Raw genomic sequence first — 23060 nt, 5'->3', positions numbered from 1 at the left:
ATTTGTTATGGGAACATGGAGGACTTTTGCGACTCGACAGATTTAACGTGCATCAGTCACCTTACTACACGGGGAGTCTTCGGCCGGCGGGACTCCAGCCCAAGAACTCTCGGACATGGGCCCAGTGCCCTACCGACCAGGCTATCCCGGCCTTTTAAAATACGTACTTCCTAAAATTAATATAATTGTTTTTTGTTAAGCATAATATTCAGAAAATGTTATCACTTACAACTTGATTCTTAAAAACTTCTTAATAAATAATTTGAAGAAAAAAAATCACAGACGTTTTATTTTTAAATTATTTCGATCCAAACAACGCTTGGAAAAAAACACAATGGATCCTTTTCATAGTTTGTCCACTCTTGATATTTTTATTTTTATCATGTAAAATACAACACAAGTACAGCGAAAGGAAATACAACGCCTTTTCATAGAAAAAGCATTACTCAAGAATGCATTTTTGATTTGAAGTGCTTTAGGCAAAATACTGATTGGCCCAAATTTTCAAATTGATTAACAACGGCACTCATGTCTGGTGCATGTTAAATTCGTCGGAGTCACAAAGTATTTCAAGTTTCCATATCAAATCAGTACCTCTGGGGAATAGCCTCAGAAGTTTAGGAATCATGGGTTAGAGTCCCCCTACCGTCTAACTAACCATCGGAGTTTTTCGTAGTTTTCCTCTCCATTTAAAGCGAATGCTTGTTAATTCCACCAAAAAGTCCTCCACGAAGGCAAAATTTCCCCCAATACTTGATCCAGGAGTTCCTAGGAGTTTCGATTTGTCTTACATGGAGAGAAAGACCACGAAAACCTCCCGCTGTTAGTCTGACTGCAAGGGAACAACTGCCACAAACCTGCTTAAAATCAAGCAATTTTTTATGGGAGAGGGTACGTTTCTTGTTTTTTTAGTGGCACCATCTATGGCTAAAAATACGACTTCAGCCACACACAAGTCACAGTCGGTTTTACATGGAGAACCCATTCCCTCATCCACAGATCGTAATTTTGACCTGAACCAGAGAACGATCAATCACCAATTCAGTACCCCCTGAGGTATGGATTTATTATGGGAACTTGGAGGATTTTGTGACCCTGACTGATGTATCGCTCACCAGTCAAACTTTTATACAAGGGGTTTCTTTAATAGACAGGATCCGAAATCACATTCTCACGAACACGAGTCCAACGTCCTACCAACATCGCCATCCCGGCCCACGCAAAAGTATTCGGTTTCATTGCAGTTTAAAATTAGCCAGGTAAACAAGAAATTAATTGGATATTGGAATTAGGCTATGTTGGGCACTTCGTTACATCAGGTTGTGGTAGAATTGAGTATTTTCAAGAGATCCGTGGAATAGAGCTTAATGACTTCATATAATAAAGCCATACGAATGTGAGAAAAGAGAAATACTACACTTTTTGCGTTAAGAAACTTTGTGGTGCTAATGAACGAGAGCTTCGTATTCCAATAGTCCGGTGCGGGATGCTGTAAACTCCTCATGTGTTAAAGAATCGGTTTAAATATTGTAGTTTCAACAATGGGTTTCGAAATTCCGCTCTGTCGTCAGGCGATTGACAGATTAGTCCTCTCAGCTTTAGTATGTTGTTGTTGTTTCGAATGGCACTTGCCACACGGGCAAGCCTGCTTGGTGAAACCGAGCACATTTTAAAGCAGAGTGTGAGCTTCTTGTTTTTCAGTGGCGCCATCTATGGCAAAGAATTCGACTTCTGCCACACCATACGTCACACCCGTTTATAGGGCGGACCCATTCATACATCCATTCATTCATCCACAGATACTCATCTCATTCCAGCTTTCTAAACTTTCTTAGTTTCGAACGAACGTTCTTGTTCGCTTTATTTTCATTGTAACTGTATTGGGTGAAAAAAGTCAATTCGTCAAAGGATTCAAGAGTACCGTCAGACTAACTATTGATTGTTTTCGTGGTTTTCCTCTCCATCTAACGTAAATGCGGGTTAGTTCCATCAATAAGTCCTCCACGAAGGCAAATTTCTCCCAATACTTTATCCTGGAGTTCCCTTGCCTTTTGAATTGGGTTCAAAATTACAAGGCTATGGAGTTGAACATTAGTAGTCGTGAATTCTCACAGTCGTAATCAATCGCTTTTAAGTATGAAGTAATGAATTTTCTTCTTTTAAAGTTTAGCATTTATTCTTCTGATTCTAAAAACGTAGTTAAACTTTACCGGATGAGGAATCTTAAATTTGTTTTCATTTTTATTTCCTTTTTTCTAATGTTATTTTTAAATGATTTATGTTTAAAGCCTCTTTTTTTGTAAACTACCATTAAGAGCGAATTCTTTTCATATAACTAACATCAAACTTCGATTATATACCACTTAACAAAACAAAAAATGTTTTACCGTATAATTTAACTTACTTAAAATATCTTTTAAATATTTAAATATTTGGAAACATTTATTTTAAGGGACGATAAAGGCTGAAGATATATTGTAATTGAAGTCTATGCAGATCTATTTTAATTTATTTAAACATATAAGAATAGTTGTCATATTTTTTTAGTATTATACTTCTACTACTTGTATTTAAATTTTATTTACTCAACATTATTAAGATTACTGCTTTATTTATGAATAATTCACACAGCACAAAAGTCAAATTTATGTTTGAAAATAGATCTTTTAAACAATCCCGTTAATAAAGAAAAGTATATAAATTAGAAGGCTCAAACCCCTGCTTGCTCTGCTCACCAATCCCAGTGGTGGCCTCTCATTCATTATTGTTATTTTCCCCTTTAATGTGTTTATATTTTTCAAAAAGAAAATATCATTTTGTTTGTAAAATATTGTATGTAAAAACGTTTTGCAAATAGCTTAACCTTTACTAAGTGAATGATTAGCTGAATTTAAAAGAAAATCAAACAATTTGTAGGGTATCTACCACTACAAAATTACAATTACAATTCACTAGTATATAAGACGTGTTAACTCAAATCTATGACGGGTTACCTTTTCATCGATGAAGGTTGACATGGTCGATAACCACACTCCTCACATTGGTGACCCGGACGTGATGTGAACACGCCTACGTTGACAGAAACTCCCACTTCGAAATGAACACGCCTATCTTAACAGTAACGCCCACTTCGATCCGAAAACGCCTACTCCGATGGATGGTCCACACTGGACAGTTGACTTGCTACTTGTGACTGCTACATCGTCCACATCCTTTCGCTGTTACTACTCAGTCTCGATCACGCACAACATACGACGTATTCACTCGACTGCTAAAGGCAACATAGAGGCGACATTCTCACAAATACAGCATTAAATCAACTAGTGGCATACGTTCATCAAATTCTGTCACAGATATAATTCTTGTGGGGGAGTACTGTAGGGTAGCTACCACTATAAAATTACAATTACAAATCACATACTATATAAGATGTGTTAACTCGATTCTATGATGGGATACCTTTTCATAGATGAAGGTTGACATGGTCGATACCCCTCACACAATTGAAAAAAAAACGATTGCAGAATATGTGACACAATTAGAATAATTTAATGGAAATTGATTCTACTTGTTAACAGCCTATAAAATATACGATAACCTCTAAGGATGCATAACAGTTCAAATTGGAAGTTGTTTTTTCCTATTTTCTGACTTCTGTGTTTTTAAAAAATTTCAATGTAAGCAAATGTTTGATTTGCATCTATCTAATTTCATTCTCCTATTTTTTTAATTTTATTTAATCCCTTTTTTAACATCAAGTGACGCGCGAGCTCTTAAATTAAAAATATCGAGAGAGATAATTTTTTTTAAAATATTGGATAAATAATTTTTATTTGAAGTTAAAAAAAACATGAAAAACATTTAAGAAACAAAAAGCATTTACAACTGCAATAACATTCGAAAAAATTGGGATTTTGAAAACAACTCTTATTAAGTTTATAATTGAAAAAGCTCCTTTTAGGCAAGTCAAATTTCTACTAAAAATGACTTTTTTTTAAAACAAATTTATCAGTCCTGAACTAATAATTGTACTAATAATTTGTTCAGCAAAACAAAGTGTTAAAATACTAAGAATTAAAAAAAAAGCTTCTGTTACGCTTATGTTATTAAATTTCATGCCAAATTGCAATTTTGTAGTAGCATTTCCGCAGATCTGCCCACGTGGTATTTTTTTCCACCGGTTTAACAGTTATGAATTCTCAAACCTATAATCGAATGTTAATTTTTTATTATATTGAACTCCCTGTACATTTTTCAGCAAAAATTCCTAATTTTAAATTTCTAACTATTATAGCTCTTACGTTGCAAAATAAAATGTAACGTAAAGTTGAACACACAAAACATCAGTGAAGGGCCTTACGTTCTTAACAAAAAGAGAAAGTCCAAATATGTATTTACATATTTTTCTAAACAACCATTTTAAAATGTACATTTGCATTTCTAAAAAAAACAATTTTATCTTTTGTAAAACAAATTCTATATTTTTCAAGCAATATATTAATTAAATTTAATTTTTACAAACCATTAGTATTGCATTTTAATAGTTTTTATTTTTGTGTAGTATATTTCATACGAGTGCAAAGTAATATGATTACGGAAGTAGCTGAATGTGGTCTAAAATTGCACAGGTAATTACAACCTCCAACTACTTAAAAAAAAACCGTAATTGATTACTCCCCTTAGTATTAATTACCCATTTCTCTCAGTCTGTAAGGAACTTCTGATAAAGCAAAAATACATATGAAACAGCTAATAAATTCCTCATCTTTTTCTTAACAAACAACGCGTAATTTAGAGGGAAGTAATTTAACACGGCGGGTAAACGAGCAATGAATTTATCGCAAAACCATGCCACCACGGGCTTATTTCCATCGAGATTTAAGCACACCGTCGAATGGCACGGTTCAGGGAGTGAGGAGGTAAAGTGTTCGAAATCGAATTAAGCCTTAAGTTCGATGCGCAACTATTAAACTTTCCCTACATTCATTGAGAGGAAAATGGAGCGCATAAGCACGTTTCATGCAGATAATTTATCCATTTGGATGCTCTTAAATGTCCGTAATTGTTTGGATGCCATAAATTTTCGTCTTTCCAGATGGGATGTTAATAATTAAATTGATTTCTGTGATATCAAACTGTGTCCTGGATTATGATATATGATTCGCTGCTCTAGTCATTATATTGAACGCTATTTAGATGATTAATGGAATGTTATAGGAGGGAGTTATGATCGATTATTATTCTACGTATATAAAAAATGCTTAATTTTGTGGTTTGTTGATTAGAATTTGAAGAGTAAGTTTATTGCTTAATTATTAAAAATCCAAAGCTTTAGTCATTAAATTAATAAATCTCGAATTACAGGTACGTATATGTCATTCATTTATTTGCAATGTGTGAAATTAAATGGAAATATATATATTCTAATGAAAAATGTTTCGCATTGTAATCAGATGATTTTTCTTTATTTATTTTAATTATATTCATTTCATTCTTCATTATTAATTTTCATTATAATTTCTTCATTCTTTATTGTTTATTTTAATCTTATTTATTACGTTCTTGTTATGTTTTCCGTTAAGAATGAGGAATTCATTAATAAGGAAATTCATTATTTATTTTATTCATTAAATTCTTTATTATTTACTTCAATTATGTAAATAACTGTTTTCTAAACTTCTCAGTCTTATTAGAATCGGTAGATAATTAGGTAAATATGGGAAGAATTACTTAATCAGACTGAATTTACTTAGGCTTATTGAAATGAATCTTTAGAAATGCTATTTGCAAGAAGTCTTCATTAGTTTGGGGTAGTGCAAACCGTCTGAAATAAATTTAGTTACTTGAGGTTGAATGATAAATATCAGTTTGAGAGATAAATTTTCTAACTAGCCTAATAGTCTCTTGGGCTCGGGCAATATGCTTAAAACGTTCAACTTTATTAGAAAATGGTGCGAAATTTTGCTATCAGCCTAGCACATGTCAAAGAACCACTTACAGCTCTTGCATTTGAGCTATATTTTTCGGTTTCTTGAAAATAAGTTTCTACAATATGATATCGGAAGCGTATATTTAAGTAAGACAGAAAAAAGAAAAACGTTGCCAATTCTGATAAAACATTATCGAAGGTGATATTTTATTTCATAAGTTAACCGTTGTTGAACAGCCGATATAATTTTGAGTTCACTACTACCAATTTTCATCTTCGCAGCATTATATTTTTGAACCCAATCCAAAAGACAACGGATTTCCTGAATAATGTATTATGAGAAATTTACCATATTGGAAAACTTTCTGATGGAACTAACCCGCATTTGCGTAACTTGTATAGAAAAACCAAGTAAACCTCCCACGATCAGCCTGATGAAAAAATGACACTAATCCATGTTCCCTCGACCACTTAGGGTAATAGGAAGATATAAATAGGTATTAATAACAACTTCAATGAATATGTTATGGTAAAATGAATTAATCAGACTTTTAATAATAATAACTAACATTTATTAATAATAGAAATGTTTTTTTAGAAAAAGTATGCGCATTAATCTCATAATCCGGTTATTATTATTAATTGCCAATTAAGTTTGGCCAGTGTGATTAATAAGGCTTATTTCATTGAAACTTCAACTGTAATATAATTTTTATGGGTCTATGTGCTGCTGCTGAGATAGTAACAGATAATCTTTGTCTGAGATAATCTTTGAAAAGATTGGTAGAGATAAAAATATAAAGGATAACGCGTGAAAGTAAGACTTTTATTTATGTTTTAATTTAAAACAATAGCTTTAAAAGTTCAATTTTTGAATATCAAGATAACTCTTAATGAATAATATATTTTTCAAAAGTTTTGAATAAATAAATTTTAATATTTTTCCACAAATACAGATTTAATAAATTTTATTAAATCTATGTAATATATTGTAATCAATGCATTTACTTTAGTAAAATATATTCTATATATGTAACGTTTAAATTAATAAATCTGGCAATTAATAATAATAGCCTTCTGTTATTAATAACAGCAATCATCAAATGCTTCGAAAATTATTATATTGACCAAACTTTATTAATAATTATTAATAATAACTGCTAAGTGTGATAAATTCTGATAGATTATTCAACCGACAAATGACTTTCAACTAACTTTCAACCGACTTTCGTACATTGTTAGAATTTTCATTCTGAAATTGCGGTAAAAGTACCAAGAATAGTCTGTCCATACGATTATAACCATAAAGATTATATTTAGGAACATTTCTTTACGGTTTTTAAACCGTTTATAACTGGTTCAGTTAAAAATCCGTGAATACAAAACTATACGGTTTTGTGACCTTTTACAGTTAGCATAGTTTTTAAACCATAAAAATAAAACTTAAATGGACATTTTTTGCTCTATAGGTGCTGCGCCATTTCTGCATGAATGATAGTTTCGTATTTTAATAGTCAAGAGTCACCAATTAAAAAGTGCAGGACACTAGAAACCTTTCATATATCGACTTAATGAAGGAAAATTTGTAGTATCAACACTGGGTTTCGAACCCCTGTACAGAGAGTCATGAGATTAATTAATTAGTCCTTTCTCATTGTGTACCCATCTGTCCGGAGCAAAATGGCTTCATGAGAAGGGCCTAGTTGACGTGAATATAATTGTGGTCGTTAAACCGTACTAGGCAAAAACAATCAATAACCATTTTTTTTTCTCACACTTGAATATCGTTTTTTTATGGTTATCTGACTGTTTTGATTGAATAAGGAAGAAAAAAAAATGAATAAATAGCTATTTAATTTTCACCTAGAAAATTTTAATAGTGTAGTTATTATTAATAATAACCAGTGGTTATTAATACTAACTGATTAATTGCATTAACTGTAATGCATATAAATTAAAAATCAATTCCCTACCTAGACTTTTAAAATTAGATCTCTTTAACTGAGCTGAGGGAATGTTATTTGGTATATTCCCTTGTCAACCGTCGTTGTTTCGATGGTCATTTCTTATCTTACCCTATACGGCATTCTTAAACACACTTTTCCTTTGGAAAATCCCTAATAAGGGGAAAGAGCTAAAAGAATCTCTCGAGCTAAATTAATTAAAGGTACTCTTGTTTGTTCAATAAGTCAGTTTACAGAATGTTATCGTTGCTTTGTTGCCCCGAATAGTGTTCTCCATTCCACAAACTTTGAACGTGACTTGGCGAAAATATTTTTACTTAAAAGAAATTCCGTTGATGTTTTATGCTTAAGTACTTGATGTTTACTCGTTAAATCGAATTCCTTAGAAATATGTTATTCTTTTTTGATCGAAAATTGTTTACTGTATACCATAATTTCATTATATAAGTTATACTATACTTGAGTATTGTGGCAAACAAGTAATTTTTTATTATTTTTGTTTGGGTATTATTGTTGTTATAATTATTGTTTGTGGTGGACGTTTCTACAATGTTTTGTTGTTGGTTCTTTTATATTAATTTCGACCATTTTTTCAAGATCTCAAACATAAAAATACTTTTTTTTCCATTAAAGGGAGGGAGTCATGGTGACTCAGGGGATAGAGACGTTTGCCCCCCTATGATTTAATTCTTTACAATCTGAATAAATTTCAAGATAAAAAACGTAATAATGATCGAGACTATTATTAAAAAGGGATGAAAAAAAATATTGATATCAAATAACATGAAATAAGGAATAAATAATTGATTGATTTGATATTGTTGTGAGTTTTCTATTTAAGGAAAACGCATGAAATGATAAGAAGACGACATCTTTTTATTTATTATATTCCTTTTTACCTAGAGATTTGATAAAAAATTCCTAATAATTCGTTTTGCTCGGTCAAATTAATCGAACAATTGTAAAGATTGTGCTTTAATTAATCTTTATTCTTAGATAATGCTAAATAGATAATACTAATAAGTAAAATTTACAAAACTTGTATAATTTTTCAATCAATAATTCTTTATATCAGAAATTTTAAAATAAATTCTTTCTTAGGATAGATTTTCCAAAGTGTAAAACTTTAGAAATCACATGGGGTTTACTGATTAAAATAGCACAGAAGTTTAGGGATAGAAATATTTAAAACTAATTATTGATTATTTAGAATCATTTTATAATGCTTAAAGCACATCCATAAAATTTAACTTAAAACCTACTTTTTAAAATTATATAATTTGAACATGTGATATATCCTTTATCCAAACAATTCCAATTTTATGATTCTAAAATGAATTGTTTTTATGTACATTTAAATATAAATTTAGATTTTTATTATTAAAAATAAAAGAAGCATAATTTTTTTAAAGGAATATTTTTTTAAAAAAATGCATAGGATATTTAATGAAAAATTGAACTGAAGATATATCCTTTATTTAGAATACGCCCAATGGCATCATGATGCCATAGCTTCATTTGAAATATGCTCTATAACTACAAAATATCTCTTTTATTTGGAATATGCCTTGTAGTTCCTAGATATCTCCATCAGTTGGAATATGCCCCATAACCTCAAGATATCTCTTTCATTTAGAATATGCCCCATAACTTCAAGATTAATCCTTCATTTGGATTATGCCTTATAGCTTTAAGATTTCTCCTTTTCTTGGAATATTCCCTATAACTTAAAGGTATCTATCTCATTTGGAATATGCCCTAAAATTTTAAGATATCTACATTTGCAATATGACCTATAGCTTCAAGATATATCCTTAATTTGGAATATTCCTTATAGCTTAAAGATATATCCCTTATTTAGAATATGCCTTATAGCTTCAAGATTTCTCCTTCATTTGGAATATGCCCTATAGTTTAAAGATATCTAGTTTATTTGGAATATGCCCTATAGCTTCAAGATATCTCCTACAGTTGGAATATGCTCTATGCCTTCAAGGTATCCCCTTTGAAAAGCAATAACATCCTCATCCTCAAATAAAGCAAATATCCTGTGATTCTGATGAAAATTATTTATGTTACTATGGATTAAAATTGATATCCGGTATACCGGATGCAAGATTAAGAGGAGTTAGTAACTTAGTAAAAGAACAAGTTAAAATTTCTCTGAATAGTTTTTTTTAAATTTCATATTTTCTTCCTCTTACATTTCTTTAAGAACATGGTAAAACTTCACTTAATATATTCTTCCACTTAAAATCCTAGTGAGAAAACAAATTTCACTTAGTATGTTCTACTATACTGAGGCTTTTAACCCTTTGACTCAATGGGACACCGGCACCCCTTTAATCGATTCTTTTCTGGCGTTTGAATTAAAAGCAAAATACACTTTGTTTATTTCTTTTAATTTTAAAATACAGTCTAATGGTTACTAAAAAATCTGTTAGATTATCGGAATTATGTTTATAATTAAATATGAGGTCTAAAAAAATCGTTTGAAAAAAAATTCATTCATATTCAAAATTCATGAATAATTGATTTTGCCAATTAAAGAAATTTCAATGAAGAATAATTAACTCTCTTAATTTTAAATAACTGAAAATAAGTTTAAAATTCGTAAATTATTGTTTGGAAGTGAGCCGTTTATGAATAATTTTAATTTCAACGCGAAAAAGAATCCATATGTTTCACGCTGCACTTCATAACCATAAATTATTAAAATACTAAATACAGTGAAGCCGCCAGGAAAGACTGAAACTCTATGTAGCGACTTCCTTTATTTACAAATAATTTTGAGAGGCATGGAATTTTTTCTTTAGACTTTGTGTTGAAGACAACCTTTAGAAGAGACTNAATGTGTTTTTTTGTAAGTTCATTGCTGAAAAGCCCCCTTTCAACCGCTGCAGTACTCCCAGACAGAGAAAACATCAATTCCACCATGCGCAGTATGTTGCTGTATTTCGAGATTAGAGGGTCATTTTAGAAGTGAGGCGCTAGACTCTTGTAAGATAACAAAAATTGAAAATGTATCACGAACATTAACGGGAAAATGGCCGTCCGCGCGGACGCTGGATTCGAGAAATTTGTCGTCCGCGGAGAATTTTTGACCGCCGAGGACGGGCGGTTTTTCGAGCCCTGCCTCCCAATGAGGTGACATGAAATCGAATCCCAGCTGTGCCGGGTTGATACGAATTCTATTCCCGCTCACACCATCAACAGTGCTGACGTTAATTGTCACTGGTCGATATATCATTGGTTAGAATCCTCTTGCCACCGGGTGAACCTTGAAGATTTTCGTAGTTTTCCTGATCATGTATTATAAATGCGGGTTAGTTCCATCAAAAAATCCTAAATGAAGACTAGTTTGTCCCAATGCTTGATCCAAGTGTTTTTCTGTCCTCTGGGTTTGGTTCAAAACGACAAGGCTACGGAGTAGAACGTTGATAGTCGTAAACTGATTCATTGATAGGCGTAAACATGAGTTGACTGTTCATTATCTGTCATAAAATATTAAGAGGAGGCGTAACACACTTTTAAAGTTTTGCTTGAAATGGGTGCTTTTTTCCTCCATTTTTAAAAGCTTTTTGTAGTAGCATACAATGGAAATGAGCAAAAAAATTTTAAAATTTTCAATGAGATATTTTAGTACAATTTTCAAGTTCAAAATATAAAAACAAAATGTTCTGAATATTTAAATATAACTGAAAATACTATGCTACACTATCAACTATTTTGGACAAAATATTCACGATTCAAATTGTATTCGAAATTAAAAATTTTGCTGCTTGATATCTTTAATTCAGAAATTAATTAGTAAGTGCATATTTCTTTGTTTGCGTTATTTCAATTTTTTAATTAGTGATAAAAATAGAAATATTTCTTCGGATTTCTTAAAAGCAAACTAAAGTGAAACTACTTACACGTACACAGGATTATTAATAATTCCTTGGTGAAGTTTCTGAGCAACATACTTAAAAAAGAGTTTATATAGAAAAGGACAATTAGACCTTGCATTAAATGAAATAACAATTGAAGTTGTATTTAGATAATTTACAGTTGTTCCATAAGTGAATCCTATGTTACACAGCATGCATCAATGTGATTGCACTTTAACTTACAGTCTTCTTTCAACATGGTAGTTTATCTGAATGAATCCATCTTATACGTGACACAATAATCATTATTTTTACGATAAAATTGTTTTAAAATTCTTTTTTTTTGTTGTCGTATGCCTGTTTAGGCAGTGAGGGTGCGATTGTTCCTGTTTTATAGTGGCGCCATCTATGGCCAGGAATTCGACCTCTGCCACGCCATTCGCCAAACCACAACCAGTTTATAGGGTAGGTCACATTCACACAGATTCACACACAAAGGGGAAAGGACATAGAACACACAGAGAGAGAAAGAAACGTCCATGCCTTGACCGGGATTTGAACATAGGACCCTTCTGATGCAAGGACAGTTCCCTGCCCCCTACACAGGTCGGTCAGCTTTAAAATTCTATTTTAATGTTATGATTAAATTTTATCTCGCAGCAAGTACTATTTTAAGATTATAAATTAAATCCAAACGCTTTCAGATACTGATAAGCAGTGCAAAGTAAAATTAAAAAGAAAACTATTATACTTCCGTAATTATTATAAGACCTACGCAATAGTTTACTTAGAATTTAGAATTAAGATATCTTAGTTCAAGGAAAAAAACGTGCAATCTGATGAATAATGATGATTTTATAAGGAAATCATCTAGTAAACTAAGCCTGTGATATTTTTCGCCTCTTATGTCTCCTAAAAATTAAACATGCTTTATTATCAACAAAGAATTTATGTTTTCATAATTTTCGATTACATAAAACGTAATTACATAATTACATAAAATTTTCGATTTTATTACTTGTGAGCTTTGTCTCCTGCTTGCTTCCCTCACTACCCCCTCTCTGCCTGCTTCTCAATAATTTTTGTTGATTGTTTGACAGAACACAGTCTTACAAGCAATTTATACCTAATCATAATCCATTAAAAATTTAATCTAGCTTATTTATAATTTTATAATTGTAAAATAGAAAATAAGGAAAAATTGTGCAATTACTTACTATTATTGCTTGCTATTAATGAATTCTCTTAATGATAAACGTGATATAATTGCTATTAGTGATAAACACTTATAGTTTTAATTCTTTACAGTCTGAATAAATTTCAGGATAAAAAACGTAATAATAATCGAGACTATTATTAAAAAGGGATGACAAAAAAATTGATAGCAAATAACATGAAATAAGGAATAAATAATTGATTGATTTGATATTGTTGTGAGTTTTCTATTTAATGAAAAAGCATGAAATGATAAGAAGACGACATTTTTTTATTTATTATATTCTTTTTCACCAGGAGATTTGATAAAAAATTCCTAATAATTCGTTTTGCTCGGTCAAATTACTCAAACAATTGTAAAAATTGTGCTGTAATTAGTCTTTATTGTTAAATAATGGTAAATAGATAATACTGATAAATAAAATTTACAAAAACTTGTATAATTTTTCAATCAATAATTCTTTATATCAAAAATTTTTAAAAAAAATTCTTTCTTAGGATAGATTTTCTAAAGTGTAAAACTTTAGAAATTACATAGGTTTTTTCTGATTAAAATAGCACAGAAGTTTAGGGAAATAAATATTTGAAACTAATTATTGATTATTTAAAATCATTTTATAATGCTTAAAGGGCATTCATAAAATTTAACTTAAAACCTACTTTTTTAATTTATATAATTTGAACATGTGATATATCCTTTGTCCAAACAATTCCAATTTTGTGATTTTAAAATGAATTGTTTTTATGTATATTTAAATATAAATTTTGATTTTTATTATTAAAAAATATAAAAGCATAATTTTTTTTCACAGGAATATTTTTTTAAAAAAATGCATAGGATATTTAATAAAAAATCAAAGTGAAGATATATCCTTTATTTGGAATACGCCCAATAGCATCATGATGCCATAGCTTCATTTGAAATATGCCCTATAACCACAAAATATCTCTTTTATTTGGAATATGCCTTGTAGTTTACAGATATCTCCATTAGTTGGAATATGCCCCATAACTTCGAGATATCTCTTTCATTTAGAATATGCTCCATAGCTTCAAGATTAATCCTTCATTTTGATTACGTCCTATAGCTTCGAGATTTCTCTTCTTTTTTTTGGAATATTCCTTATAACCTAAAGGTATCTGTTTCATTTGGAATATGCCCTAAAATTTTAAGGTATCTTCTACATTTGCAATATGTCCTATAGCTTCAAGATATATAATTTGGAATATTCATTATAGCTTCAAGATATCTATTTTATTTGGAATATACCCTATAGCTTCAAGATATTTCCTACAGTTGAAATATGCTCAAGGTATCTCCTTTAGAAAGCAATAGCATCTTCATCCTCAAATAAAGCGAATATCCTGTGATTCTGATGAAAATTATTTAAGTTACTATGGATTATAATTGATGTCCGGTATACTGGAAGCAAGATTAAGAGGGGTTAATAGCTAAGTAAAAGAACAAGTTAAAATTTCACTGAATAGTTTTTTTCCCTTTCATATTTTCCTCCATTTACATTAGTAGAAGAACATGGTAGAACTTCACTTAATATATTCTTCCACTTAAAAACTTAGTGTTAAAACACGCAAAATTTCATTAAATGTGTCCTACTATATTGAGGCATTTAACCCGTTGACTCAATGGGACACCGGTATCCCCTTTATCTATTTTTTTCTGACGTTTGAATTAAAAGCAAAAGTATATTTTGGTACTTTTTAATTTTAAAATACAGTCTAATGGTTTCTAAAAAATCTGTTAGATTATCGGAATTATGTTTGTAATAAAATATAAGGTCTGAAATTCATAAATCTGGTTTTCATGACCCCGACACAAGTGGAATTTACGTACAAAGAAAAGGACATTGAGAAAAATTAAAACAGATTGCAAAAAATCATGTACCTTCGAAAACATTTTGGAGTCAATGGAGTTAACCCCTAAGATCGACCAACCTCCGTTAACGAGCATTTTATTATGGAACAAAGAGTGGTTGCTAGCGAGAGGTTTCCCCGTATAATATTTTTCATTTATCTTGACCCAAATGAATACAAAATAGTGAAAAAAAGTATGAAAAATATGTTAAATAAAATCAAATTGCATCAAAGGGCTCAATTGATTTTTTACTAACTAATTTGAGTATTTTTAAGAATTTAATGAAGGAGATGAATCAGGAAAATGTCTCGAACAATGAATTTGATAAATGCATATATTTTTACACGAGATCACAATAATATAAAGAAGAAAAAAAATTGGATTTCTTCTAATAAAAAGCTTAAACGTTTCGTTCAAAAAAAGGATTAAGCTCTTCCTAGTATTAGTTCAAAGGCAAAAGCATTCCCATTTCTTTATGAACGGCGGCCACTTGAGAAAACGAATCGAACTCAGATATTAAATCGGTGGAGAAAATTCAGTGAAGTATTAAATGTTACAGAATTCTCGGTGCATAAAGTAAGGGATGACAGAAATCGAACCGTAAATGCTGGATACAGATGGGGATTTCATTTCCTTTATGTCCCTCGAGTGATTTAAGAAAAGAAGAAAAAAAAGTTCGATGAAAACTTCGTTCGATTGCAGTGTTTGCCCGAACGAACAGATGATTCGTTGAACATAGAGAAGTATAGATATTCCCTCTTGGGGATTAATTTATATTTAATATTGTAAGTGTTTAAACGGAGGCTGTTTTTAAACTCTTGGTAGGTTAGTTTTGATTTCTTCAAGTAAAATATGGTAATGAAATAAATTAGGATTTGAATTTATCCGAATTTAGAATTACCTATAAATTGGAAATAACTTTAAACAAATTGAATCGAAAATCGATTCTGAAAATCTTTAGTCATAATTTATACCCTCTTGAAGATATTATATTTAATATTGTAAGTTTTTAGGCAAAGTCTGTTTTTAATTTTGGTTAGAAACAAGGCTGATTTTGAGTTCTTCAAGTAAAATATGGCAATGATATAAATTAGGGTTTGAATTTAGAATCACTAATAAATTGGAGTACAAAGAGATAGCTTTAACCAAATTGAATATTAAATCGATTTTGAAAACCTTGAGTCATAATTTATACCCTCCTGGGGATTAAATTATTTTAATATTGTAAGTGTTAAAACGGAGGCTGTTTTTAGATTTGGTTAGAAACAAGGTTGATTTTGAGTTCTTCAAGTGAAATATGGCAATGATATAAATTAAGTTTTGAATTTTAGTCGAATTTAAAATTACTTAAATTGGAGTACAAAGAGATAACTTTAAACAAATTGAGTATAAAATCAATTTTAAAAATCTTAAGTCATAATTTGTACCCTCTTGGGGATTAATTTATATTTAATATTGTAAGTATTTAAACAAAGGCTGTTTTTAAATTTGATTAGAAGCAAGGATGATTTTGAGTTCTTTCAGTAAAATATGGCAATGAAATAAATTAGGATTTGAATTTTTGGAAAAGTCACAATTACTTAGTAATTGGAGTACGAAGACTTAAATTTAAGCAAATTCAATATAGAATCGATTCTGAAAATCTTTAATCACAATAGAAAAATATAATCGAGACTCTCATTGCAATTTTATTATGCAAATTGTAGGAGATATTTGGCTTTTTCAATGCATTAAGGAGGTTAGATAAATGGAATTACTGCAGTCGATTAACGCGTCACTCACTCCTCAGATAAAGAGCCGAGGGTTGTGAGTTCGATATTTAATACTGACTAAGTTATCTAGCGTGTATATGCACCGAGGTGCATATTAAATCTCTCAAGCTCTGTCGTTGGTTGTGATGTGGAACTTTGGAGAGAGAGGTACCAGTTCAATCGCTGTTCACGTCACCGACCGGCCTGCCTACCATGGCTATTAAAAGAAAGAGAACTAAAAGTAGATATAGGTGCTTGTCCATGGTTTAGTGGTGTTAGCAGTTTACAGGAAATATAGCGAAATTGTCTAAATAAAATGGTAAGAATATGGGAGATGAAAACGGACATCGCAAAATAGAAAAGCTTTTACGTTCTACAGGTAAGCTGATCAAAGGGAGATATAAAATAAGTTTGACAAGAAAAAATACCATGTTGTGTTACCCTTGTTAATTTAAAAAGCTTAAACATTCTGAAAGATATAGCTATAAAATTTGTTTAAACAATTTTTAAAGTCATTTTTTAGAATGCTCTTTAATTTAGATGTGGTAATTTATTAATGTTTATGACTTCTTTAAACTTTTTTCTTTCAGCAATTTTTTTTTTGGTTTCGTAACTTAGAAAAATTGATAATTGAAAAATTGATTGATATCTTTCCTCTGAAACTGAAAAAATTTGCGAACGAAACAAGTTTAAATGATGTTAAAGTTATTTAATGGTTCCCCGAAGTCAGTATTGACGAGTGTCCGAAACATAAATTTTGAAATGATTTTAGAAAAAAAAATTGCAGATGATTTTACAAGTGTGTTGTGTTACAAGTGTGTTGAAATTACTTCTTTGAAATTTATGTCTTTGAACTTACATCTTTGAAATTTTGCTTCTATACTCTGAGAAAAAAAGTTTGTGTTAAACTAAAAGAATATGGTAAAATGCACCGTGTTTTTGGCTCTATGGTAACACCGAAAAGCTCGATAATTTTCATCTAAGTCCTTTGATAGTAATTTTGATAAAATTAGCAGTAAAATGTAGTTTTATAATATGAGATAAAATTGGTATTTGCGGTAAAATTTGGTAATGTTATCACGGTACCTAAAAACATGGCATAAACATCATTTATTCGGTTAGTTTACTCTTCAGTTTTGTATTTATTACTAAATGTTTGAGAACTATAATTTTGAAAACTAGATTTTCCTGAAAACCGTTATCGTATGAACGAAAAAAAATACACAGAATTAATGGTTTATATTATATATATTTCGCTTTTGTTAACAGGAATTATGGTTTATTTTTACCAGAAATGTCTTTACCATTCAATATGTTTTTTTACCAGAACTGTTTTCACTGTGTACGATTGCACTGTCTGTCCATTGTAAAAAGACGATTGAGAATCGAATCATGGATCAATGCTATTAATAAAAAAGTAAAAAATTCGCAGAAACACGTTTCAGGAAGTTCATTTTGATGAAAAGATGAAAAGAAAACTTCTTACTAATAAAGATTCTTCAGCACAAGAACATCCCCTCGCCAAAAAAAAAAAAAAAAAAAAAAAAAAAAAAAAAAAAAAAAAAAAAAAAAAAAAAAAAGAGGAAAGAAAAGAATACGACTTCTTAGGTTTACGTTTAATACGTTTCCTTACGATGGATGAACTATATTAAGCAGTATTTTGAAGGCTCCGTCGTAATATGAAATGTTGCTTTTTTCGGAATAATATGCAATTTTTATAACAGCTGTGAGTTTGCAATTGTTACTCAAGTTTACTGTTAGTTCAAGTTTAGCCCATCTAAAGCCAATCTATCTTTAGCCCATTTAAATTGAAGAACACCTTGTGTTTTACGTTTTAATGAAATAATATTATAACCCGTTTATATTTGATATTATTTAAATTTCAGCAATATCAATTTTTCATTTTCTTGGTCACAAGCAATACAAAAGCTGCTGCTGTGAAACATTACACCAGATAGTATGAAATCCTGTATTCACAAAATATAGTATATTAATATTTCTTAACAAATTTTTTTCTTATTAAATTTTTTAATTTCTCACAAAAGCAATGTATCAGTGTAGGATGGCAATGTGTAAAAACATTATGTAAAAACATTATGTAAATGTAGGGCGGGTATTTGTAGTTTGTTGTTCAAACAAAAAACAAAATCCCTTTCTGCCAAATTTACAATAAATTCTTGTAGAATATGCTTTTTTTAGAAGCTGGGAGCCCTAAAAATCTATTTAGATATAATATTCTCATTAACTGGTTAGTTATTTTCACTTTACTTCCATATTATGTTTACTGAAATGTATTAGCAATTTACTAACAAAGGAGTAATTAATGAATAATAGAACTTTTATAATTCATATAAAAATTTATTGTTATTAATTTTTTTTAAAATTTAAAATCTCTAACATTGCTACTTTTAAGAGGAATTGCGTTTTAGTTTATGGTGAAAATTCAAACTGTCTAGTTTTAAGGCTGTTTTTCGAAGTCTCCGTCGTATTATGAAATGATCCCTTTTTTTTCAAAAATATGATATTTTTATAACTGCCGTGAGTTTGCAACTGTTACTCATGACTGTTAGGACAAGTTTAGCCTATCCAAAGCCAGCACTGGTGTTTATTTGGAAAATTGCGCCAAAAGTTAATATGGAGAAAATAGTCACAATTTTGTGAAAATAAAAAACATTTGTGGTCTAATTTTTCAAAATTTAAAAACTTATCCAATGCTGCATTACTTGGATTCATAAAAATTTGCAAAAACTGAGAATAACGCAGTGATTTTGATAATTTTAATCTATGGAAAAATGCCACCAAATTGGTGATTTTTTAAAAAGTTTACTAATTTTTAAAATATTTAATTTATTTCTCTGAAATTCCAGATAATTCTTTAAGGCAAGATTATATATAGTTTAAAATCATCGCATTGCTTCAAGTATAAAGGCACTTAAACTATTTTTTTTTCATGGCGACAGAGCTTCGGAAAACAACATTAATAGCTAGATTTTGCGAAATTCTAACACGAACTATGAGTAAAACCTTTTTTCTTTTACAGTTACTCTGCAAGGATATAGTTCACAATTTGCTGTACAGAAGTTTATAGGTTTTATGCTAATAGTTGAACCTAAAGAAATAAGAAATGACATTGCTGCACGTCCGGATGTTGGTGCATTTCAAGTAAGGCTTATTTATTTCAAAATTTGTCTCTTCGCGCTGTCAGAATTTTTATTCTAAAATTATGGCCATCTAATTAACCGTAAAGTTTACGGTAAATTATTTTTTATCTTTACTGTTTTTTAACCGTTTATAACTAGTATGGTTATAAAACCATTAATACAAAATTGTGCGATTTTCCAACCATTTACAACCATAATGGTTTCAAAACTGTAAAAAAAAATTAAGTGGGCATTGGAGCTACGCTTTTAAATAGATAATGATCATAGGAGAGTGCAGGCCATTGAAAACTCTTCACGCGCTGAAGAGAATAGAGAAAATATTATGGTGTTAAAGGTGGGACTCGAACCTCCGTTCTTTCGATCATAAGACTGCCAGATTAACCCTCTCGGTTGCAATATATACTCGGCTGCAAGGATCTCAGTGACTTCATTAGGTGAGCTTAGTTGGAGCGATAAAATTTTGGTTAACAGTATTTGGTCAAAATAGTTAATAAACGGTTTTTCTCACAGTTAACAGTTTGAGTACCAACTTATTTACGGTTATTTGGCTTTTTTTTTGTTTGAATATGGTATAATAACAATTAAATAAATTGTTATTGAACCATTTTTTTCGAGAAATTTCTAACAGTTTGATTAAAATATATTTATTTTTGTGCCAAGTTTTATTAAATATATGACTTTCAAACGTAAACGGTGTTTAAGCGTTTTAGCTTTTAAACGTTAATAAAATCTGTGGACTATCGAACCAAAATTTGAAAATTTAAGTTAAATTATTTACTTAAAAATGTATCTCTTAACAATACAAATAGCAAAAAACACAAGAACCTTAATTACTTCATAAAATAGCAAAACTATTATAATAGTAGTTTATTTTTTGAAAGCACGCAAGTGATTTTTTAACACTTAAGCAAGTAAGTTTAATTGGTTCGCTAAAGTGCGCAATAATAAAAAGAAGACGGGATACTTTAACCTATTAGAGCAGATGGGATCGCAAATTTTTATATGTATCCTTTTTTCTGAGTCTTCGCAATACAAGTAAAAATATATTTTTGGCATTTTTTAATTGTAAAAACAGTCTAATAGTTCTTAAAAATATCTCTCAGATTGTAGGAATTATATTCGCACTAAAAAATAAAATTAAAAAAAAAGTAGATGGAATTTTTCTTTCTCCATTCATATTCGAAAATTTATCAATGATTGATTTTGCAAATTAAAGAAATTTTAAAAAGGAATAACTGTTTCTCTTTGATCTAAATAATTGCAAATAAATGCAAATTGGAAAGGAATAATTATAGTTTGGAAATAAGCCTTAAGAAAGAAAGGAGCACCAGTGTTCCTTGTTGTATTTAATAACCAATAATTATTAAGATGCTAAATATAATATTTTACCCTTATTTTGACCTAATTTGGATCAAAATAATGAAGAAAAAATGAAAAATATGTTTAATGAATATTCTGCGTCAAAGGGTTAGTAACTTTACATCTGATGTACGGATCTTTGCATATTAATATGAATTGCTAGTGTTTTGATAGACTTCAAAGATGCTAAATTCTGATGGCGATATTTAAATAAGAAAATCAAACAGAAAAACGATCTTTTTTTAAAAAAAATTTTTTTTAGTTGGATTTGAATTATTGACCTTCAAAGTATAGGGGGTTACAGCAATCTAAAAAATATGGTCCCAACAGCTTGATTAGGGAAGTGGTCAATAAGCTGGTTGGTTGGCTCTAATACCACTTGCCACGCGGGCAAACCTGCTTAGTGAAACCGAGCAAATTAAGGCAGAGTGTGCGATTCTTGTTTTTTCAGTGGCGCCATCTATGGCCAACAATTCGACTTCTGCCACATCATACGTCACACCTATTTTATACGGCGGACATCCATCATACATCCGGCATACATCCATCCATTCATTCACAGATCGTAATTTTGACCTGAATCAGAGAACGATCGGTCTCCAACCAAGTACCCCCAGAGGTTTTGATTTGTTATGGGAACATGGAGGTCTTTTGCAACTCGACAGATTTAACGCGCATCAGTCACTTTAGTACACGGGGAGTCTTCGGCTGGCGGTGTGCGAACCCACGAACTCTCGGACATGGGCCCAGCGCCCTACCGACCAGGCTATCCCGGACCCGGTCAATAAGTGGTTTTTAACGTTAATATCTACTTTTACGTATTTTGCCATATCTCTAGAATTATTCAAGAGCAACAAAAAAGTTTTGAGGATCCAAAACATATTTCAATCTAAATATATATATNATATTATATATATATATATATATTAATTTTCATTTAATAGCTTTATTATTTAATTTAATATTGGTTGAAAATCTTTTGACTTATAATGACTGTATTAACACGGTTATGTAAACAATTTTATACTTTGTAATTTTCGTGGATAAAATCCTAAATTTCAACGGGATCAGTTGAATAGCACAGAATTAAAATTTTAAAGTAAGACTTTCTTAAAATTTCCGTAGCCGGGAGAGCCTCGTTGGTAGGTTCTGTTGGTGCAGGAGGTTGTGGGTTCGATTCCCACCGGCCTAAGGCGGAGAGTCTTAGGCCGGGGGGTGTAGTAAATGGTGACCGGTGCAAGTTAATCGGTCCTCCATGTTCCCGTAACAAATTATACCTTTGGGGGTACTGAATTGGAGATTCATCGTTCTCTGGTTCAAGTCAAAATTACGATCTGTGGATGAATCAATGGATGTATGAATGAGTTCACTATATAAACGGGCTCAGAGGCGTAAGCGGCCGTAGTCTTACTCTTTGCCATATATTGCGGCACTGAAAAACAAGAAACACACCCCCCTGCCTTAAAAAATTCGATTGGTTTCAACAAACAGGCTTGTTGATATTGGATCATTAGTAACAACAACAGCAACAACAAATTTTTCTAATTCTGAATTTTTTTTGGTATTTTAGTCTAAATTTTGTATTTTGAAATTTAGAATTACGTTCCTTGAAAATAAGTAAAACTTCGTATGCCATGCTTTTTGACAGTTATTAGATGAGATAATAATAAAATAAAAAAAACGTTAAATATTTTTTGATATAAAATTATATCTGGCATGAAATTATTCAATCTTTTTTTTTTACAATTAAATGCAAATTCTTTTGATTTTCTTCAATAGTTTCACTAACATTGTAAAATCCATAAAAAGTTATCTTAACTTTAAAAAGAGGATCTACAATTTTGGCTCTTCGGCGGCCAAACTATTGTAACTATATCTTCATGACAGCTAATACCCCCGAATGAGAATCTCTATAAGAGAATTAAAAATATAAATT

The 23060-nt window shown here is 30.4% G+C and overlaps 1 protein-coding gene across 11 annotated transcripts in view; it reads left to right on the top strand.

Annotated features, from left to right (window-relative positions):
* Nucleotides 1-23060, top strand: part of LOC107437896 (extracellular matrix protein f-spondin) — a 163144-nt gene that overhangs the window by 98534 nt on the left and 41550 nt on the right. For all 11 annotated transcript variants that reach the window (XM_071186225.1, XM_043045881.2, XM_071186224.1 and 8 more), the window contains exon 2: nucleotides 19645-19766. In XM_071186225.1, coding sequence (XP_071042326.1) covers nucleotides 19645-19766 — 122 coding nt within the window. The remainder of the gene's footprint in view (nucleotides 1-19644; nucleotides 19767-23060) is intronic.

The sequence above is a fragment of the Parasteatoda tepidariorum genome, chromosome 10, assembly GCF_043381705.1.
Source record: "Parasteatoda tepidariorum isolate YZ-2023 chromosome 10, CAS_Ptep_4.0, whole genome shotgun sequence".
Taxonomy (NCBI): Eukaryota; Metazoa; Arthropoda; class Arachnida; order Araneae; family Theridiidae; genus Parasteatoda; species Parasteatoda tepidariorum.
This window is presented reverse-complemented; position numbering and strand designations above follow the sequence as displayed.